General features: G+C 27.5%; 10 protein-coding genes across 10 annotated transcripts; 7 read left to right on the plus strand and 3 right to left on the minus strand. All coding sequences in view use genetic code 12, as the record gives it.

Annotated features, from left to right (window-relative positions):
- Window positions 1–154: 154 nt before the first annotated feature.
- Window positions 155–2530, plus strand: KGF54_003860 (uncharacterized protein; the record flags this gene model as incomplete). Its single annotated transcript, XM_051764495.1, has 1 exon — window positions 155–2530. The coding sequence occupies one exon, from the start codon at window positions 155–157 to the stop codon at window positions 2528–2530; it is 2376 nt and encodes a 791-aa protein (XP_051617902.1).
- A 1618-nt stretch (window positions 2531–4148) lies between these two features.
- On the plus strand, window positions 4149–4919 carry KGF54_003861 (uncharacterized protein; the record flags this gene model as incomplete). The annotated part of the gene is made up of 1 exon (XM_051764496.1): window positions 4149–4919. The coding sequence occupies one exon, from the start codon at window positions 4149–4151 to the stop codon at window positions 4917–4919; it is 771 nt and encodes a 256-aa protein (XP_051617903.1).
- Window positions 4920–5612: 693 nt separating this feature from the next.
- Window positions 5613–7376, minus strand: KGF54_003862 (uncharacterized protein; the record flags this gene model as incomplete). Its single annotated transcript, XM_051764497.1, has 1 exon — window positions 5613–7376. One exon carries the CDS (start codon window positions 7374–7376, stop codon window positions 5613–5615), a length of 1764 nt encoding a protein of 587 aa, XP_051617904.1.
- Window positions 7377–7892: 516 nt separating this feature from the next.
- Window positions 7893–9509, plus strand: SEC2 (guanine nucleotide exchange factor; the record flags this gene model as incomplete). The annotated part of the gene is made up of 1 exon (XM_051764498.1): window positions 7893–9509. The coding sequence occupies one exon, from the start codon at window positions 7893–7895 to the stop codon at window positions 9507–9509; it is 1617 nt and encodes a 538-aa protein (XP_051617905.1).
- Window positions 9510–10062: 553 nt separating this feature from the next.
- KGF54_003864 (mitochondrial 54S ribosomal protein uL3m) lies at window positions 10063–10908 on the minus strand (the record flags this gene model as incomplete). Its single annotated transcript, XM_051764499.1, has 1 exon — window positions 10063–10908. One exon carries the CDS (start codon window positions 10906–10908, stop codon window positions 10063–10065), a length of 846 nt encoding a protein of 281 aa, XP_051617906.1.
- A 211-nt stretch (window positions 10909–11119) lies between these two features.
- On the minus strand, window positions 11120–11713 carry MRPL6 (mitochondrial 54S ribosomal protein uL6m; the record flags this gene model as incomplete). Its single annotated transcript, XM_051764500.1, has 1 exon — window positions 11120–11713. One exon carries the CDS (start codon window positions 11711–11713, stop codon window positions 11120–11122), a length of 594 nt encoding a protein of 197 aa, XP_051617907.1.
- A 323-nt stretch (window positions 11714–12036) lies between these two features.
- Window positions 12037–12588, plus strand: KGF54_003866 (snoRNA-binding rRNA-processing protein; the record flags this gene model as incomplete). Its single annotated transcript, XM_051764501.1, has 1 exon — window positions 12037–12588. The coding sequence occupies one exon, from the start codon at window positions 12037–12039 to the stop codon at window positions 12586–12588; it is 552 nt and encodes a 183-aa protein (XP_051617908.1).
- A 365-nt stretch (window positions 12589–12953) lies between these two features.
- On the plus strand, window positions 12954–15002 carry KGF54_003867 (uncharacterized protein; the record flags this gene model as incomplete). Its single annotated transcript, XM_051764502.1, has 1 exon — window positions 12954–15002. The coding sequence occupies one exon, from the start codon at window positions 12954–12956 to the stop codon at window positions 15000–15002; it is 2049 nt and encodes a 682-aa protein (XP_051617909.1).
- A 280-nt stretch (window positions 15003–15282) lies between these two features.
- Window positions 15283–18216, plus strand: MCD4 (mannose-ethanolamine phosphotransferase; the record flags this gene model as incomplete). Its single annotated transcript, XM_051764503.1, has 1 exon — window positions 15283–18216. The coding sequence occupies one exon, from the start codon at window positions 15283–15285 to the stop codon at window positions 18214–18216; it is 2934 nt and encodes a 977-aa protein (XP_051617910.1).
- A 257-nt stretch (window positions 18217–18473) lies between these two features.
- On the plus strand, window positions 18474–20060 carry TRP3 (bifunctional anthranilate synthase/indole-3-glycerol-phosphate synthase; the record flags this gene model as incomplete). The annotated part of the gene is made up of 1 exon (XM_051764504.1): window positions 18474–20060. One exon carries the CDS (start codon window positions 18474–18476, stop codon window positions 20058–20060), a length of 1587 nt encoding a protein of 528 aa, XP_051617911.1.
- Between the last annotated feature and the right edge of the window lie 158 nt (window positions 20061–20218).

The following is a 20218-nucleotide window of genomic DNA, read 5'->3' on the forward strand; positions in this document are numbered from 1 at the left end:
GCCTTCAAAAAGTTTCTTCACTCGAATAATAATGATTCAAGTTTGATGAAGAATAAATGGGTCACTAGGCATTTTCCAAAACCATCAGTGTCTTACCATTAGAGCCCGTTTTCTACCAACTTTAGCTTTAAAGATTCCAATAAAAATTGGCAACATGACTATCACTCATTTTTCCGAATTACCTATAGAAATACTTCAAAGGATCATTGATTTAATTGATGATAGAGATATACTATTGGCATTAGCCACAATTCCAGGTCTTAGAAATATCAGTTATGAAAGATTATTTCCAAAATTAGATATATACAATGACAAACCAAGTTATGTTCAAGGTAAATTCAGTTCATTATATTTCAAATCAAAATTTCTTAATTTCTTAGATGACTATGATAACTATATTCCAAATGAAATATTAGCAAATGTAAATACGTTATACGAATTATATAAATTAAAAAATATAAATTTTCAAAATACAAAAGTTAGATTAATGGTTCATCCTTATCATCTAGTTCAAGATTTAGAATTTTCAGTTAAAAATTTTAAGATAAGTTCAATTATATCAACGCCTGATTTTGTTTATCCAATTACTGGGAAACAGTATAATAGGAATGATTATCCTTTCGCTCAATTAGAAAATGAAGAATTTCTGGAAAATTTTGACATGAAATATGATAACTTTTTTAAAAAAGATATACCACATTCATTACGTGAGTTGACTTTAGACGACATCAATGACTTAAATTCAATTAAATATCCTTTATCTTTGAGATCATTATCTTTAACAAATTGTAAAATAAGTGGAGAAACACTAGATTTAAGTTCTCTTTTTCAATTGAAGGAGTTATATTTAAATGAGATCAATGACTTAAATTCAATTAAATTACCTCTGGCATTAAGATCATTATCTTTAACAGAGTGTAAGATAAGTGGATTAATATTAGATTTAAGTTATCTTTATCAATTGAAGAAGTTAGATTTAGGCGACGTCGAAGACTTAAATTCAATCAAAATACCTTCATCATTAATTTCATTATCTTTATCATTATGTCGAATAAGAGACGTAATTTTAGATTTAAGTTATCTTTATCAATTGAAGAATTTTGATTCAGATGGTATATATCAATATGATGGTCGTTCATTAGAAAATGTGAAACTACCACATTCTTTAGAATCAATTTGTTTAAGATACTTTAATTTACAAAGTTTGAATATCTCAAGTGATTACAAAAACTTGAAAAATTTCGAACTCATAGAATGTGATGGATCAATTTCATTGTCATATACAAAATTGCCTCCTGGTCTAGAAATTTTGCAAATTGAATTTAGTAATGAGGCTACATTTGTGCTTCGCGAAGCAAACTTCTTATATGGCTTAAGTAGTGAAATTCTTTTTCCTTCAACTTTGAAAATTTTAAAATTGACTGGAATGGAAGATATTATAGTGGGGTTGCAATTGAATTCACCTAATTTGGAAGAACTTGAAATTGAAGGAGCTTCGTTGTTCAATCCACAAGGCTTGATAAATGAAAGCTTAATCAATTTGAAAAAATTAACTGTCATTCTTTGTGGTTCAACTATGGAATCTGTCAAATTTCCAAAAAATTTAGAATACTTGAATCTTCAAAATAATCGCATAACTTCATTAATACAATTTAATTTAAATAATTTGAATAAACTTAAACATTTGATTGTTAAGGGTAATGAAATAACTAGCATCACTGAACAAATAGCTCCAAATTTGAAAATACTTGATATATCAGGTAATCCAATAAAACAACTTCATCAACAAGAAAATTTAAAACAATTAATTTTAAATACTTCGAAAATAGATGATATTTTTATCAATAATTTAGAAAGTTTTGAATTAGAAATCAAAGATAAGGATCATGATTACAATTCAATTCCTTATTACGAATTTGATTCATGTTATTATATGAAAAAATTAATATTACGTCTTAAAGTTGGTGATATATCAAATATAAGTTTTCCTGGATCAATTAGAGTTCTTGATATCACTTGTCTTTCTTCAAGTTTGAATAGATGTATGCACATACAAAAAGATCTTTATAATTTATCAAATTGTTATAATTTAAAAAGTTTTAAATTAAAAAGTTGTATTATAGAACATTTTAATTTCAATAATTTACCAACAAGTTTAGAAAATTTTGCAATTATTGATTCTAAATTAAAATCAATAGATGGTTCTTTAAAAAATTTGAAAAATTTAAAAGTACTTGATTTAAAATCAAATAGAATTAATAATGATGGACTTGAAAATTGTTTATTTTCATCTCCAAAAATTGAAATTATTGATTTAAGTGGGAATTTAATTGATAATATTGATTGTATAAGAATCGAAGATTGTCCAAAATTAATTGAATTGAATTTAAAAATGGTATTTTCGATCAAATTATATTTAAATGATGAATATGAAGAAAACTTGAAATCAAATTGTCCTAGATTACATGTAATTGGAGCTTATAAAAAAAAAGATAAACATCTTCATTCTGTTCATGGTAGTGTTTACTAGTTGCAAAAGTTTGCTTAGAATGTGAAACTAGAATTAAAAGTTAGGTTATAGGTGGTGCTATATTCATAGAATTGAATACACAAATATAAATTCAAATTTGAATCATAAGATATATATTGTAGTTCTTTTAGTGAATACACCAGCACAAATAACTCTCATGACATCACTACTCAATTGAAATGAGTGACTGAATTCATTCATTTGAGACCTTTTAGCTGTTAAATACGTAATTAAGTCTTGGTCTATATCTTGATGATATAGTAGCAAAATACTCTCAATATAAAAAAGCCGCGTTTCCTACCGTTTTAAGTAATTATGCTCAGTAGGCAAATTATCTCTCAAATGCAGCATTACAGAAAAAATTTCCGATTTGGCTGTAAGATTTTTTTTTTTCAAAATTAAATTTGCAAAATTTTAATAATCTTCGAGTGGTTAGAAAATACCTTCACGTAATATGATGATTGTTCAACCGTCCTACATTCTATAATGAATTATTAAGTTGTTAAATTATTATTTATTATTAATCTATAAAAGCAATCTCTTCCACTGAGAGATATTAAATTGAAAAAATCCCAAAAATTATATCTATAAATTTAAACCCAGAACCAAAATTTTGTATTGAATAAGTTACATTATTCTCATTATTGTTGATATTATTGTTAACAAATTGTATCAAAATTATTTTCTAGTAGCAAATCCAAAAATTTCACCTAAAAATGAACCTTCAAATTTATTTTCAAATTTATTTGAACCAGCTCTAATTTCTGCCATAATTTTAGCTTCTTTTTCAGCAGCAGTTAATTTAATTGGTTGTACAGCTAACATTGTTGATTATTTAATGTGTGTTTTTCGTTTGAATAGATTGTATCTAATTGATATTGATAATAAGAATTGAGTCTGATTTGAAAATATAAATTTTGGAAATTCAAACTATATTTATATTAAAATTTTCGTGAGTATACAAATGAGTAATTCGGACGTGTGGATTTTTATTATATGTAAAATTTATTATTTTAATAAAATTTTTCCGAAAATTTCTTTTTTAAACCTTAATTTTATTATTTATAATTGTTACAATAATTGATTAAATTTCTATTTAAATCTCTGTTTGATTAATGGAACAACTTTTGTTTTGATTATTGAAGTTCCATTGATCCATTGAGTTATATTAATGTGTCAATTAATCAGTCAACTGATATTTCTATTAAACTTTGAGTGAATTTATTGGCCTTTCAAACTGGGATTAATCACTTGAAATTAAAACAAAATTCTCGAATACACGATAAATCTCTTGAAACTAAAAAAACCCTTCCAAACACGATAAAAGTACTTTTCAATGAATACTAGATCCTTTAAAAAAAGACTATGAAAAATATACGACCAACTTACTTTAGCGATGAATTAGTCATGAGGTTCTTAAATGTTCTCTTGAATTTCACGAGCGTAGTGTTGAAGTTGTATTCTACTTATGCTCGTATAAGTTATTGTAGTTAATAAGAATCTGTAAAATATTTAGACTTTGCACATGAACAATAGAATTAACTGACTGTAAAATTAATAAATCATGTATTAAATTATTCAACAACTTGCAATAACTTGTGATTATAAAATTCACATAATGCTTTACACCAAATCAATTTTATTATCATTAATTTTTTTGATACTCATAATCAGTAAAGAAAATACTATAACTCAACAATTTGTGGATTTAATGTCACCAAAAACAAAACCTCAAAAAATTTTGTTAAGCATATCAGCTGTAGCTTCCCAGTATGATAATGTTCTCAATATTTATGATCAATGTTGGACTAATGCATTGAGTAGAGATTGTATAAACATAGTTCTGACGCTGGTATCATTTTGGGGGTTTTCATTAATAGCATTAAATTATTTCAGTGCTCAATTTACTAATATAAAACCTTCCATTAAAAAAGTTGACAAGAAACGAAAAAATTTCGTTCAATTTGGTAATGCTAAAGCTATATCATTAAAGGATGGAATAGAAAATGATAATGAGATTAAGTTTATTATCGATGAGGTTTCTGGTATAGGATATACTCCAAGGTTTAAGGAAGACTACAAATTGGGCAAAGTGGGATTGTTATTATTAGGAATGGATGAAGAACAATTTTTGAAACCATTGACTTTGATTGAAGCTCATAATAATGGAAGTTGGTTAATACTGCAAATGAAAGTTGTAGATAAAAGTGATATATTATATACCACCATATCTTCAAATGGTATTTTCAAGTGGTACATCAAATCTGAAACGAATTCAATTGGATTTGATTCTCAGAATGGTTTCAGTATGAGAAGTGATTCACTAAAAGATCAATCATATTTTGAAGATAATACAATTCTACTCAATAATTTTACTGGTATAATATAAAAATAAAAAATATGGTAGTAAAGAGAGGTGATTTTATTTTGAGAGGTTTATAATTTTTTTACCTTCAAATAAAATAATTTATTTTGAAGTTCCATTCATACTTACAATTTATTTTTCAAATTATAATCGTGTGAGAATAATATCTCAAAATGTAACAATCTGATTTGAAGTTTATAATTAGTTTCTATTTAATTCTATTAAACATAAATTGAGTGAATATTTGAAATAACCATTTTGTTATACAATTGAATAGCCAATAATTACCTAACAAAAGAGGGGTAAGAAAATTTTTCTTTTTCTTTTTCAATTCAGTAATAAAATGGAAATAAAACAAAAAGATTAAAATCGTAAAATTATTCGTTGATTAAAGAGTTACAAAATAAAACAGTTACAAAAAAACTAAAAATAGAAATATTATTTATTGAATTTAAAAAAATGGCTAAGGATATAATAATACAAAATTTACTTCCTTTGAGCCATTTTTTTTGTATGTGTCTGAGCTACCATATAGTGGTGGAAGTTTCAAGATTTTTATACATCTACGGAAGAAATATATAATTTAATTGCTGCAAATTATTGTTTAAAAAATAATGGCCAAACGGTTAGAGAAAATTTAACAAGTTAATAGGGCAAAAATTACGAACTATTCATAGTCATATATTGTCATAATTTTACATTAGTCACTCTAAAAGTTCAATCATCCACTTCTAATAAACCCCTACATCTAACTTTTTCATTAAACCAATAATTTAAACCATCTATAGGATTAATAATTAAATTTTTCTTGCACTGAAATAAACATTCGTTTATACTAATATACTTTAAGTTTGAGTTTAATTTTAAATAAAATAAAGCAACATGTTGAACTTTAAACCAATCATCGAAAATAGTAGGATGAACCATACCTAAACCTAAATTTGGTGCTCCACCTGCTTTTGAACCAATAATATCTAGATATTCTAGTTGAAGTTGTGAAGTAATAAGGTTAATCAACCCTTGAATATTTGAACTATTGTTTATTCTTAATGTTTTTAAATTTAAATTTGAAATCTGATTATAAAATTCTATTGATAAATCTTCACACAGTAAATCATCTATGGGATCATATACTTCTAATGATAACTTATCAAGGTTTATTAAACAACTTATTGAATTTGATAAATTAAACTGTAGATATGTTGATAAATCTAATGATCTTATATGGGTATTTATATTTGATAATTCAATTAAGAAATTTGGCAATGTATTTTTTACTTCGAAAATTTCTAAAGCTAAGTGTACAATATTTGTTAAATATGGTAAAATTTTTAGCAAAAATGAATTGTTTGATAAATACGTTAGTGACTGATTTGAATTGTTATTAATTTCTTCTATACCTCGTAATTGTAGAATTTTTAAATTTTTCAAATTTACTGAGTTAATTAATAGATCTGCATCATCATTGGAAACAATCATATCATTTAATGAAAGTGATGTTAGATTCTCCAAATACTTTAATTTACTCTTTATAAACATACTTTTGAAAAAATGATTATTATGATTTGTTTGTTCATCAAAATTATCTCCAAAAATGAAATCATTAGGATTACATCGGGCTGATAAGCTTAAATTTTGCAAACGATTACAAGCTTCAACTGGATTATTTTCATTAATTAATAAATTATTTATAATTTTGATTATGTTAGATGCATTTTCAAAATGTTTTATTTGAAAATTAGTAAGGTTTGGAAAATAATACTTCTCGTAGTTGAAATCCTCCAACCAATTATCTTGATCATTACTCAAGTAATCTATAAATCTTATGTTTAAAATTAGGGTATTAATTAATTCTGTGTTTGGTAGATTGTATAAGAACTCCAATCTGAAGTTATAGTTTATCCAAATTAACAGATTCAAATAGTACAATTTACTGAAAAATTTAATGAGCTCCAAATTGAATTTGTCATCATAGAGACTTATTGAATCTGGTAAAGATAAACATTTAAATTTATAAATTTTGATTAAGTGGGAACTCGATTCAATTTTATTGTTGTAAGTTTTCAAAAACTTCTTTAGGTTGAACGAGCTATTAATATAGGTTATTCCATTTGTTTTATACTCATTGTTGTTAAAAATATTAAAATTTGAATCTATTACAATATATTGATATAGTATTGGTAGACCTAGGTTATATAATTTTGAACATGTCCTTATTAAATTTAGTATATCAAACTGTGATAAATTGTTTATTATAGTTGATATTATTTCAACTGGCAAGTCATTAAGCTTGAAAGGTGTCGTCGTTGATTCTCTGTTTGTATGTTGTGGATTTAGTTGTTTATTATTTTCAATTAAATTTGGTTGCAATGTATTTGAAATTGATAATTGTCTTTGATGTTGATTCAACGGTGACTTGCTATAACCAATTGGCCTATTTATTATATACTCAAACTTGTTGGATGTAACGTCATTTGTCATATTAAATCCATTTGAATATAGATCTTAAACTCAAGTAGTACTGATTGAACAAATAAAAAGAGGTTCTAGAAATGATTCTATAGATTTTTGAATCTCATTTGGTAGAACTGTTATTTGATAGTATACAATTTTTATTTATGGGGTAATTGTGCTGGAGTACTACGAGAAATACTAGAGCAATATTGAAATGGAAAATACAGTACAACAGCAGAGGAAGATTGTCAAATGATACTAAAACGAAGATTCTTTCATTAGGTGAGATTTTGTCTGGGGAATATTGCTTATATAAAACACTTTTTTTCCATTGTCTACTGGTATTAATTACCTTCATAGTTAAAAAATAAAATAACAAAAGATAAATTAAAAAATATTTGATAATAATAATTTACGAAAAAATATTAGTTGATTTATTATAATTTATGATTGAAATACCAACAATAATTCTAACTGATTTTATATATCACTAATAATTGATAGCTCAACAAATCTAATCAATCTCATCTACTACAATTTGCCATGACTTCAGTTGAAGATGATGAGAAAAGGTTAGCTGAAGAACTTGCTAATCTATCAACTAGATTAATGACTGAAGTAAATAAACAAGTTGAACAAGAAGAGACTATTTTGAATTTACGTAAAACTATCAATAGTCTAAAAGAAGCAAATAAAGTATTGATATCAAGTGATGAAAACTACAAGCTAATATTACCAAAATATCTTAAATTACAAGATGAATTCAAGCAAACAAATATCAAAAAAGAAGTTGCAGAGTCAGAAAATAAAAAATTATCAGCAGAAGTTGAAGATTTAACAGCATCATTATTTGATGAAGCAAATACTATGGTTTCTAATGCTTCAAGGGAAACTCATAATTTCAAAGTTAAAAATAAAAAATTGTATGAAGAAATTGATGAAAAAAATATCATAATAAGTAATTTACAAGATCAATTACAAGATTTGAAACAAATGTTTATTAAAATTGAAGATCAAGAAAGATTAAAATTATACACAAGCAATCTCAATACACCGGTTCTAGAACAAGAAAATCAGTTTGAACAAATAAATTTGGAGGAGGACGAGACAACAAAAGATCAAAAGAATGAAACTATTGCAAATAATGAACCACCATCAACAACAACTTCAAATAGTAACAATATAGTAGCAGACTATGAAGATTTACAAATAAAAGAATTAACAAATAACCTAATCACATCACACATTTCATCAATAAGATTTGATTTAAACAACTATAATAAGGACTTTAAAGGTTTCGTATATACATTAATAAAACCAGATTTTATATTAGATCAAACTCACCTAAAAACTTTAAATTTTTATAAGCAAATATGGACTAATGAAATTGAAAATTTAATCGAATTCATACCAAATTTACCACAAACTTCAATATTAAATAGATGGCAAAAAACAAAAGTATTTTGGACTTCTTTAATTGATGGTCGAGTTTCCATTGAACCAATTAAAGGTTTCCATGACAATTTTAAAAATTCAACAACCACCATAAATCCAGAATTAATTAAAATTGCAATAAAAGAACCGTGTGGCTTTTGTGGAGAAATAAGGTCAAATAATTTTGAACATTGTAGATTATACAACTACAAGATTTATGAAATTGATGACTCCTTGATAGCACTGTTTCCATTATGTAATTATTGTTTAACAAAATTAAGGAATTTATGTGATTTGTATGCTAAGATTAGAATTTTAAAATCAAACATTTATAAATTAAAACAAAACAATCAATTTGATGAATATGCATATGTACCAACTGCTGCTTCTAATTTTTATAAAAGAGCAAATTCAAATACATCAACTAAAGCTCCCACAACCACCACCACTAACAATAGCAATAGTGTTCCACCTCTGCCTGGTAAACTAGAAAGACAATCATCATCAACATCAACTACTCCTCAACCAGAATCTACACAATCATCATCGGTCAATTCATCAACTTCAACAATTATAAATTCAGATTTAATGAATTCTCATATTCATGAGATCGATTTAGATGAAGTTGAAGAGAAAAAAATCAAAAAAGTATACATACAATTTTTAATTATCAGATTAAAAATATTTTATAGTAAACTTGGTATAGTAAATGGTTTAAGTAGTTAGAGTCTATAGAGTGTATAGTTTAGTTCAATACATGTAAAAGAAGAGAATTTAATTATCAGAATATTTTCTTGATAATTACTTCAACATATTATTCCTAGTAATAAGTGATGCGACCATAGCAACTAGCAACGTCAAAGCAATATAAATTAATTTAAATTTGATAGTGTGGTTATAAAGTTTTCTGAATATATGAATTCTTTGTATATATTGGTAATTTCGCACGACAAATTATTTCTCTCTATAAAAAGGTTTGTCACCAAAAAATTTACAACAGATTTTTATTTCTTCTCTTCTTCTTTGTCATCAGAAGATCAATTTCATTGCGAACATGGTTCTTGTCTTTTCCCAGAACCATCCGGGAATTGTCTTACATTCGTCAAATGGTGGCCTTTCTTTTTGGAATATCAAGTCAGTTGATGTGATATTTTAAAAAGAAAACCTGAAAGTCAGTATATAATATAACTCTATAACAATTAGAAAATTGATACATTTCTATAAATCATATAAACATGCGTATATACAGAAAAAACGTTATATTACTTATTGATAATCTCTATTCTCTTGCCAATTGATTTAATGATTTTCCATAAAGTTTTAAAGCATCAGAAACTCTAACGATTCCCTTATTTGGTCCTGGTATACAACCTTTTAATATTAAAATACCAGCATTACCATCAACATGTAAAACTTCCTTGTTGAAATCAGTCATATTTGAAGTCCCCATTCTACCTGGCATTTTTTTACCAGGTAAAACTCTACCAGGATTTTGATTACCTCCCATTGCACCAGGAGTTCTATGAGCTTTTGAAACACCATGAGTTGCTCTACCACCTTTAAAATTCCATCTTTTCATTACACCTGCAAAACCTTTACCTTTAGTTATTCCCTTTATGTCAACTAATTGCCCAACTGCAAAATAATCTGCTTTTAATTCTGTACCTAAAGGTAAAAGATTTGATGAATCACGTACTCTAAATTCTCCAAATTTATATTTTGGTGATACTCCTGCTTCTTCAAACATTTTTAATTCATGTAATCTTGGATAGTTTTTTAATTTATCTATTGTACCTATTATATTTGCATCATATCCATGTTCTATTTCAGTCTTGTGATTTATAACTTCACATGAATTTATTTCTAATACAGTTGCTGGTAATTGTTCTCCCTTTGATGTGAACCATGTAATCATTCCTTGTTTGATTGCAAATAATCCTGGTCTTTCTAATAATTGTTTTCTCTTATTTCCTTCCTCTATTGAATGTTGTTTTGTAGTTGGTTGTGTTTTTAATGTTGGGATTGCATGTATTGATGTTATTTGTGCAAGGTTTCTTCGTATTATGTTGAGTGATGCTGGCAGATTTGTAATCATTTGATTGTTTATCAGCCTTAGACTAAACATATTGGCCGTAGTATATGAGTTGTAGATAGACCGGTTTATTATAAGATATGTGAAAATTTTGAAAAATTTAAATTTTCTCTCGCATACATTTATTAAGTATGGTAGATCAATTCAAATTATCACGAAATTAATTTCATCTAAAGAGATTATACTACACGAGATTTATAAAGTATAATATATACATGGATTGTAAGTTTGTTATATAACTCATCTATTTGATTTTTCTTTCTTTCAATACAACAGTTTCACCATCAACAAATATACCTTTACCTTTATAAGGTTCAGGTTTTTTGTGTTCTCTGATTAATGAAGCAAATAATTTTACTTTTTGTTTATCTATTCCTTCTATAATTAATCTTGCTGGGTTGGGACTTGAAACTTTTAAATCTTTTGGAACAACTAATTTTGGAGTATATGGAAATCCAATTTTTAATGCTACAACATCTTCATTTTTATCGTTTTTTTCCAAAATGGCTCTGTAACCTGTACCTACGAATTTCACTACTGATAAGTGACCTTCACTTGCTCCTATTATTGAATTTGAAATTAATGAACGTATAGTACCCCACATTGATCTTTGAGTTTTATTATCTGGTCTCTCAACTCTTACTGATATTGTATTTGGTTCATTTTCTGGATGAGTTATATTTATAAATTTTGGAATCTCTGTTTTCAATGTGCCCAATGGTCCCTTTATAACTATTTGTCTATCTAATATATATCTTTTGTTTCTTTTAGTGAATGATTTACAAAATTCAACTGGTATTGACTCTAATGAATATGAAATACCCTCCTGTAGTTTCATTGGCTTTTTACCAATGTTTGAGAGACACGTGCATGATAGTGAAAAGTGACGTATTTGACCCTTCCCTGTATTTGAGAACATCACGTCTTTTTGATTGTTGGTGTGGTAATGGTTCTGGTTAATTGAATTGTATTCTTTTGAGATTGAAAATTTTTGAGTACCAAAATTAGAAAATATTTGAGCTACCAAATTATTTGAATTTTTTTTGTAACTCAAATTATTTCAAAATTATATCGTTAAGGTTAACTCATCTCTAAGATAGACTTAAATCAAGATATACAACCCATCTTATCATTTATCCATTTCATAATTTCCACATAACAATGGTTAGAGCATTAAAGCATCATGAGAAAAAACTTTTGCGAAAAGTTGATTTCCTAGAATGGAAACAAGATCAAGGGCATCGAGATACTCAAGTTATGAGAACTTATCATATACAGAATAGAGAAGATTATCATAAATATAATAAAATATGTGGTGATGTAAGGAAACTAGCCAACAAATTATCATTATTAAAACCAACTGATCCATTTCGTATAAAGCATGAACAATTATTATTAGAAAAATTATATAATATGGGAATACTAGCTACAAAATCCAAAATAAGTGATTTGGAAAATAAAATTACAGTATCAGCAATATGTAGAAGAAGAATAGGAGTTGTCATGTGTAGATTGAAAATGGCAGAAACTTTAACTGATGCAATTAAATTTATTGAACAAGGTCATGTTAGAGTTGGACCAAATGTTATAACTGATCCTGCTTATTTGGTAACAAGAAACTTAGAAGATTATCTTACTTGGGTTGATAGTTCTAAAATTAAAAGAAACTTACTTAAATATAGAAATAAAATTGATGATTATGATTTATCTTAGGGTGAACTTTATAGAGAAAGTAATAATATATACAAAATTAAGTTTGATAGAAACAGATTTTTAATTGCCTCTGCTACTTCTCTATCTCTTTGACCAATGTTTTTCAATTTTACTCTTCAAAATTTATGAGTCTCATATGTTTGATCGAAAAAAATAGATAACATTTTCCAAGAATTCAAATTGTTTCATGTTTCAGATTTATAATACAAAATACAAATATTACGAAAAAATGATACTCACAAAATATTATTTAACATAAACAAAAATTATTATATAAATTAGTCAACCAAAAATACCACTACAAAAATAACCATTGACCTTTCAAGGGGATGAGATTTAAATATATATAAAAGTTTTAGAAATCAATGTCAGCTCCAACATTAGGTCATTATCAAACTTTAGGAGTTAATCCATCAACTCCATTTGAAGATATCAAGAAAGCTTATCGAAAATTATCATTAAAATATCATCCAGATAAAACTCCAGATAAAACACATCATGAAAAATTTAAAGAAATTAATGCAGCATATGAAATTATCAGAACTAATAGAGAATCAGGTAATGCATTTATTAATGTAAATACCAGGTCAACTAGTAATATGAATAATACAAGGTCAAATTTTACTACATTTTTCTCACAGGCTACATCTTCATTTCCATTTTCAGAATACAGAAGTACAAATGGTTCCTCGACTCATTATTATAGCAGATACACTCAATCATCTTCAACTAATTCATCAAGTAAAAATAATACTCCAAATACAAATACAAAAACAAAAACAAATAATAATGGCGGTAACACTGATAATACCTCAAATTATTCTTCATATAACTTTTATCAAAAATCACAAGAGCATCAAAGAAACGCAGCTGAGGCAGCTGCAAGACATGCCGAAAGACTAAAAGAAGAAATGGCTGAACGAGTCAGAGCAGAAGCTGCATCAATAAGGAGAGCAGAGGCTGAATTGCGAAGGAGAGCAGAAGAAAGTCGAATTAGACAAGACTTAAAGAGAGAAGCAGAAGAAAAAGCGAGACTGTCATCTAGGAATAAAGATAATTTGAAGGTTCATTTTCTGGAAGAAGAAGTATTAATATTACCATCAGATGAAGAAGAATATGTACCTCAAGTTCCCAGAAAGAATTCTTCATCAAAAACCAGTAGTAAAAAATCAGACAAAGCTTATCAGTCAGCTAAAGAAAAAAGAAGAAATTTAGAAGAGTCGGCTGAGATTGCGAATGATTTTATTAAGGAAAATTATGGAGTCCAGGATGAAACTGAAAAATATTATCAAAATTCTAAAAAGAAAAAGAAAGTGGAAATTGAAGAAGAAGATTATAATCCTAGAGAGGCAAGCAGTAGCACTTCCAAACCATCATCGTCAACGCCGTCCAAAAAAGGTAAGGACTCAGATCATCCAATTGTACTAGAAGAAGATTTGAGTTTTGCAGAGGAAGGTTTAAGTGAAGAAAATAATGATTCATTTATGAATGTACCTGAACCAAACAATCAAAATTCATTTGAAAATAATGAACCAGGACAAAGTTCCGGAGAATATGATCCAAGAATTTTAAATGAGCATATTCATTTCAACGTCAAACCAAAGATGCCACCTAGAAGTAATACTGCATCACCAACAAGGTCAAACAAAACAATTCCAACATTACAAACACAACCAAATCACGTAAGATTTCATCCAACAGCACCACACAAAAGATCCAAAATTTCATCACAAAATCCAGCATTTGGTTCACCCTTGGACATGAATGGGTTTGACATAAAAGTTGGTGATATAGAGGAAGTAAATTTTAATGAAATTTATGAAAGTCTACCCGATGATCAAAAACGAAAAACTCCAAAATCAGATGAAGCAAGTAACATATCTTCAAGTTCAGGACAAAAAACATTCGATTATACCAATGGAAAATCTAAAGCTGATATACTATCCAACCCGTTAAATAAAAACCCTGTTAGAGGTTATACATCTACAAGCAGCTCAGAAACCACAACAACATCTTCAACGAAAAAATTAAATATACTTGATTTACATGCATCACCAAAAGTTCATAATTTTACAGCTCCAAACCCACCATCAATGATTTTTAATCCAGAAACAATGACTAGATTAAGATGGCAAAGATATGTTAATTCTCTAGAAGATTATCAAAAAGCATTTTTAAGTTATAAAGAAGCAATAGTTAGATATCAAATGGAAAGAACCGAGAAAGATATTCAATTTTTCAATGAAATTAATGATGAAAATGATAATGAAAATATGGAAGTATATAAACAATGTTTAGCAAGAGATTTAGAAGTTGTTGGACAATTTAAAGCTTCATTGAGAGTTTTTAGTCAAATTATGACATTATATCAACAAAATCGTAACTGGATTAATATGTATAAGAATTGGGATTAACAATGGTTGTATAGATTGATAATAGTTAGCATATAGATGTATTATAACTGGTTAAACTCTTTTCAGATCTCATAAATCTATAATAATATGTATAAATTTATAATGGTTATGGTTAATTATAAATTTTAACACGTTACACAAATAGTAAATATTTTAATATATAAGACGCGATTCTACTAGTAATAAATTTTAAGTATTATGAAAATTATCAAACATCAAGAGTTGATCTTTCATTAAACTAGACATCAATAGTCATTCGGTTTTTTGAATCCTTTACAATATGGATAGGAATAGACAGTTGCTATTAATTTTAGGGGTGCTATTTCATTTCTTTTATTTATGGTCAATATTTGATATTTATTTTGTACTGCCATTAGTACATGGAATGAATCATCATGTTTCAACTTATGAACCACCAGCTAAAAGATTGTTTTTAATAGTAGGAGATGGATTACGAGCAGATAAAACTTTTCAAAAATTGAAACATCCAAGAACTGGGGAAACAAAATATTTAGCTCCATATTTAAGAAGTTTAGCTTTGAATAATGGTACATGGGGTATATCAAATACAAGAATGCCTACTGAATCAAGACCTGGTCATGTTGCAATGATTGCTGGATTTTATGAAGATGTTTCAGCTGTAACTAAAGGTTGGAAAGAAAATCCGGTTAATTTCGATTCATTTTTCAATCAATCTAAACATACTTATTCATTTGGAAGTCCTGATATTCTACCGATGTTTGCTTATGGAGATGGGGTCGTTCCTGGTAGAATTGATGTTTGTATGTATGGGCATGAGTTTGAAGATTTTACATCAAGTTCAATTGAATTAGATTCGTTTGTTTTTAAACATTTTGATGATTTATTGAATAATTCAACTACAAATAAAACTTTAAATGATGAATTAAGGCAAGATGGTAATGTCTTTTTTTTACATTTATTAGGTCCAGATACTGCTGGTCATGCATATCGTCCATATTCAGCTGAATACTATGAAAATATTGAATATATCGATAATATGTTGGAAAAAGTCGTACCACAAATTAATGAATTTTTTGGAGATGATAAAACTGCATTTGTATTTACGGCTGATCATGGTATGTCTGATTTTGGATCTCATGGTGATGGTCACCCTGATAATACAAGAACTCCTTTAATTGCTTGGGGAGCTGGGGTGAACAAACCTGTACAATTGAAAGATCTTGAACATGTTAAAGAGCAAATAATAAAACAAGATCCTGTAAATAGTGGGTATGAATCTACTTATTTTGATACTTGGGAATTAGATCATTTAGTAAGAAATGATGTAAATCAAGCAGATATAGCATCATTAATGGCTTATCTAATTGGTGCAAATTATCCAGCAAATTCAGTTGGTGAATTACCATTAAGTTATATTGATGCTGAGCCAGAACTCAAGATAAAATCATTATACGCAAATGCTTTGGCCATTGTTGAACAGTACATTGTAAAAGAACAAGAAGTATTAAGTCATCAATTTAAATTCAAACCATTTGAACCATTCGTTGAAAAAAGGATCCAAGATTACCAAAAGGAAATTGAAAGCTTAATTGAACTTTTGAAGAATGGACCTGATGAAAATGTTGAAAAGTTAGCAATTGAAGTTACTGAGGATTTGATGAAAAAGGCTCTCTCTGGTTTAAATTATTTAACTACTTATAATTGGTTATTACTCAGAACAATTGTCACATTTGGATTTTTTGGATGGATTATTTTTGCGTTCATATTATTTATTAAATTATTTATTTTACCTGAAGATTACTTGAAAACTGACAAAAGGTCTAACTCACCAATATTGCTTGGTTCATTCTTAACTTTGGGTGCTTCAATAGGATATTTATTATTTTATCAGAACTCCCCATTCAATTATTACATGTATGCTGCTTTTCCAATATATTTTTGGTACACAATATTAGATGAGAGAAGATATTTATTCGATGGACTTGATAACTTGTTACATGGTGTTGGATGGCTGACCAAATTATTCATTTTGATCTCATTTATAGGAATGTATGAAGGTATAACATATGGGTTCTTTGAGAGATGCATTTTTTCAATAATCTTTTGCATCGTTGGTATATATCCAGCTTTAGTTCTGGGATCAAATAAAATATCTGGATTGATGAAAATTTTGTGGTTTTCCAGTTGCTTATTTATGTGTATCTTCACAAATCTTGATCCAGTAAAAGTTGAAAACTTATTATTAATTAATCTTGGATCAATATTAGCATTTATAATTAGTACAGTTGGGTTCAATGCAGTTCAAAAGAGAAATCCTGATTTAGGTAGTGCTCAAAAAGTACTTATTAATTTACAAATACTTACTATTCCTTTAATAACTTATGCAACAGATGTATCTGTTGTTTCTTTACAATCAAGAGCTGGTCTTCCATTGTATTCACAAATTTTAGGATGGGTAACATTTGTTCTTTCATTAGTTGTTTTACCAATTTTACATTCATTTTATCCATCAAAAGATTATAGATTTAGATTGTTAATGATTTTTCTAACATTTATTCCAACTTTCATAATTTTGACGATTTCATTTGAATTATTATTCTATATTGGATTTTCAATGATATTATTACAATGGTTATCTATTGAAGAATTATTAAAAGTTCCACATGCTGAAATTGTTAAATCACAAGAAGAAACTGGTAGACTTCCAAAAGGTTATTGGCTTCAAGTTATTAGAATTGCCATCATTGGGTTTTTCTTCTTACAATTAGCATTTTTCGGAACTGGTAATATTGCATCAATTTCATCATTTTCATTAGACTCAGTATACAGATTAATTCCAATTTTTGATCCTTTTTCAATGGGTGCTTTATTAATGATAAAATTAATTATTCCTTACGTATTATTATCTACTTGTTTGGGTATAATGAATCATCAATTAGAAATCAAGAAATTCACAATTTCAACATTAATCATATCGACTAGTGATTTCTTATCATTAAATTTTTTCTTTTTAGTTAGAACTGAAGGTTCTTGGTTAGATATAGGTGTGTCAATTTCAAATTATTGTTTGGCCATACTATCATCATTGTTCATGTTGATTTTAGAATTAGTAAGTTCTATAATGTTACATGGAGTTGAATATGATAATTCTTCGACAAAGTTAGATTATGAGCCTATAAGTCATAGACTTAGAAATAAAAAAAAAATAGAGGTAATAGAACTCGATGATTGAGTTTTACGGTTTACAAAAAAAAAGTTTATAGAGTTTAATAAAAACAGTTTGATTTTCTAAGCTCATGATATCATAAACTATTCTCTCATAATTGACAATATATATGTGTTTGAGTCGACTATCAATTTGTTTGATTAATGACTCAACCGTTTTAAAAGATTTTTGTGTTACAAATTAGATTTGTTAGTAAAAAATCTGAAAAATTTCAATACTAACCAAGATCAAGTTATCAATCCTCACAACAACCACCAGTAAAAATGTCTAATACGACTGAAGACCCAAAGAGGCATATTTTGATGATAGATAATTATGACTCATTTACTTGGAATTTATATCAATATTTACATCAATCTCCAAAATGTGGGAAAGTAGACGTTTTCAGAAATGATAAAATAGACATTGCAACAATAGAAAATGAAATCAAACCAGATATAATTTTTATATCCCCAGGTCCTGGACACCCATTAACAGATTCAGGAATATCAAGTGATGTAATAAGACATTTCAAAGGAAAATTACCAATATTTGGAGTTTGTATGGGTCAAGAATGTATATTTGACGTATTTGGAGGTGATGTTTCATATGCTGGAGAAATAGTTCATGGTAAAACCACCACAATAAAACATGACGGGAAGGGAATGTTTGAAGATGTGCCACAATCTGTTGCTGTAACTAGATATCATTCATTAGCTGGCACTGAAGCTACATTACCTGAAGTTTTAGAAGTTACTGCAGTTACTGAAACTCAACCAAATGTTATCATGGGAGTTAGACATAAAGAATATACTATAGAAGGAGTACAATTTCATCCAGAGTCTATCTTGACTGAATCTGGTCAATTGATGATTGATAATATTTTGGGGGTTTATGGAGGAACATGGGCAGAAAATAATGAATTTAAATCAAAATTACAAAATGGTCAGAAAAGTAAGTTTGGTAAAGGTGAAAATATTTTACAAACCATATATAAAAAGAGAAAGGAAGATTACGACATAATTGAGAATTTACCAGGTAGATCATTTAAAAATTTGGAAATTGCATTATCATTAGGAGTAGCACCTCCAGTTATAAATTTTTACGATAGATTGAAATATACCCAAGATGAATTAAAACAAACAATAATTTTATCAGAATTTAAGAGAGCAAGTCCATCAAAAGGTGATATTAATATAAACGCACACGCAGGAAAACAAGCATTAACATATGCCATAAATGGATGTTCCACAATATCAATTTTAACTGAACCTAATTGGTTTAAAGGATCTCTTGAAGATTTATCATTAATACGTAAAGTTATAGAAAGTCCAGAAACCAAAAAAGTCCCCAACTACAAAAGACCAGCAGTTTTAAGAAAAGAATTTATCTTTAATAAATATCAAATACTAGAAGCAAGATTAGCTGGTGCAGATACTGTTTTGTTAATTGTGAAGATGTTAGATGATTTTGAGTTATTACAAGAATTATATTCATACTCATTAGACTTGGATATGGTACCATTAGTAGAAGTAAATGATGCACCTGAGTTAGAGAAAGCATTGAAATTAAGTTACAAAAAAGATACAAGTGAACCATTAATCATTGGTGTAAATAATCGTAACTTAACTAATTTTAACGTTGACTTGAAGACAACAAGTTCATTAGTTGATCAAGCCAAAGATAAAAAAACCAATGGTAGAAAAGGAGATGTATTAATACTAGCTTTATCTGGTATAACTTCAGTTGAGGATGTCAAAAAATATAAGTATGAGGATCATGTTGATGGATTTTTAATTGGAGAAAGTTTAATGAGAGCAGAATCCAAGGGTAAAGCTGGTGAATTCTTACATGATTTATGTAGTTGTTGAATTTTAACATACTAAACAATATAAATATAGCATATAGATAAACACACATAACGCGAACATGAAAGCATATATAGAATTACCTTGTAGTGTGTCAGAGATCTGAAATTGCATAACTCATGCTTCGAGTAGTTAAATACCGTTAAAGATTCAAGATTGTT

The sequence above is a fragment of the Candida jiufengensis genome (assembly GCF_024610255.1).
Source record: "Candida jiufengensis strain CBS 10846 chromosome Unknown scaffold1, whole genome shotgun sequence".
NCBI classification, from domain to species: domain Eukaryota; kingdom Fungi; phylum Ascomycota; class Pichiomycetes; order Serinales; family Debaryomycetaceae; genus Lodderomyces; species Lodderomyces jiufengensis.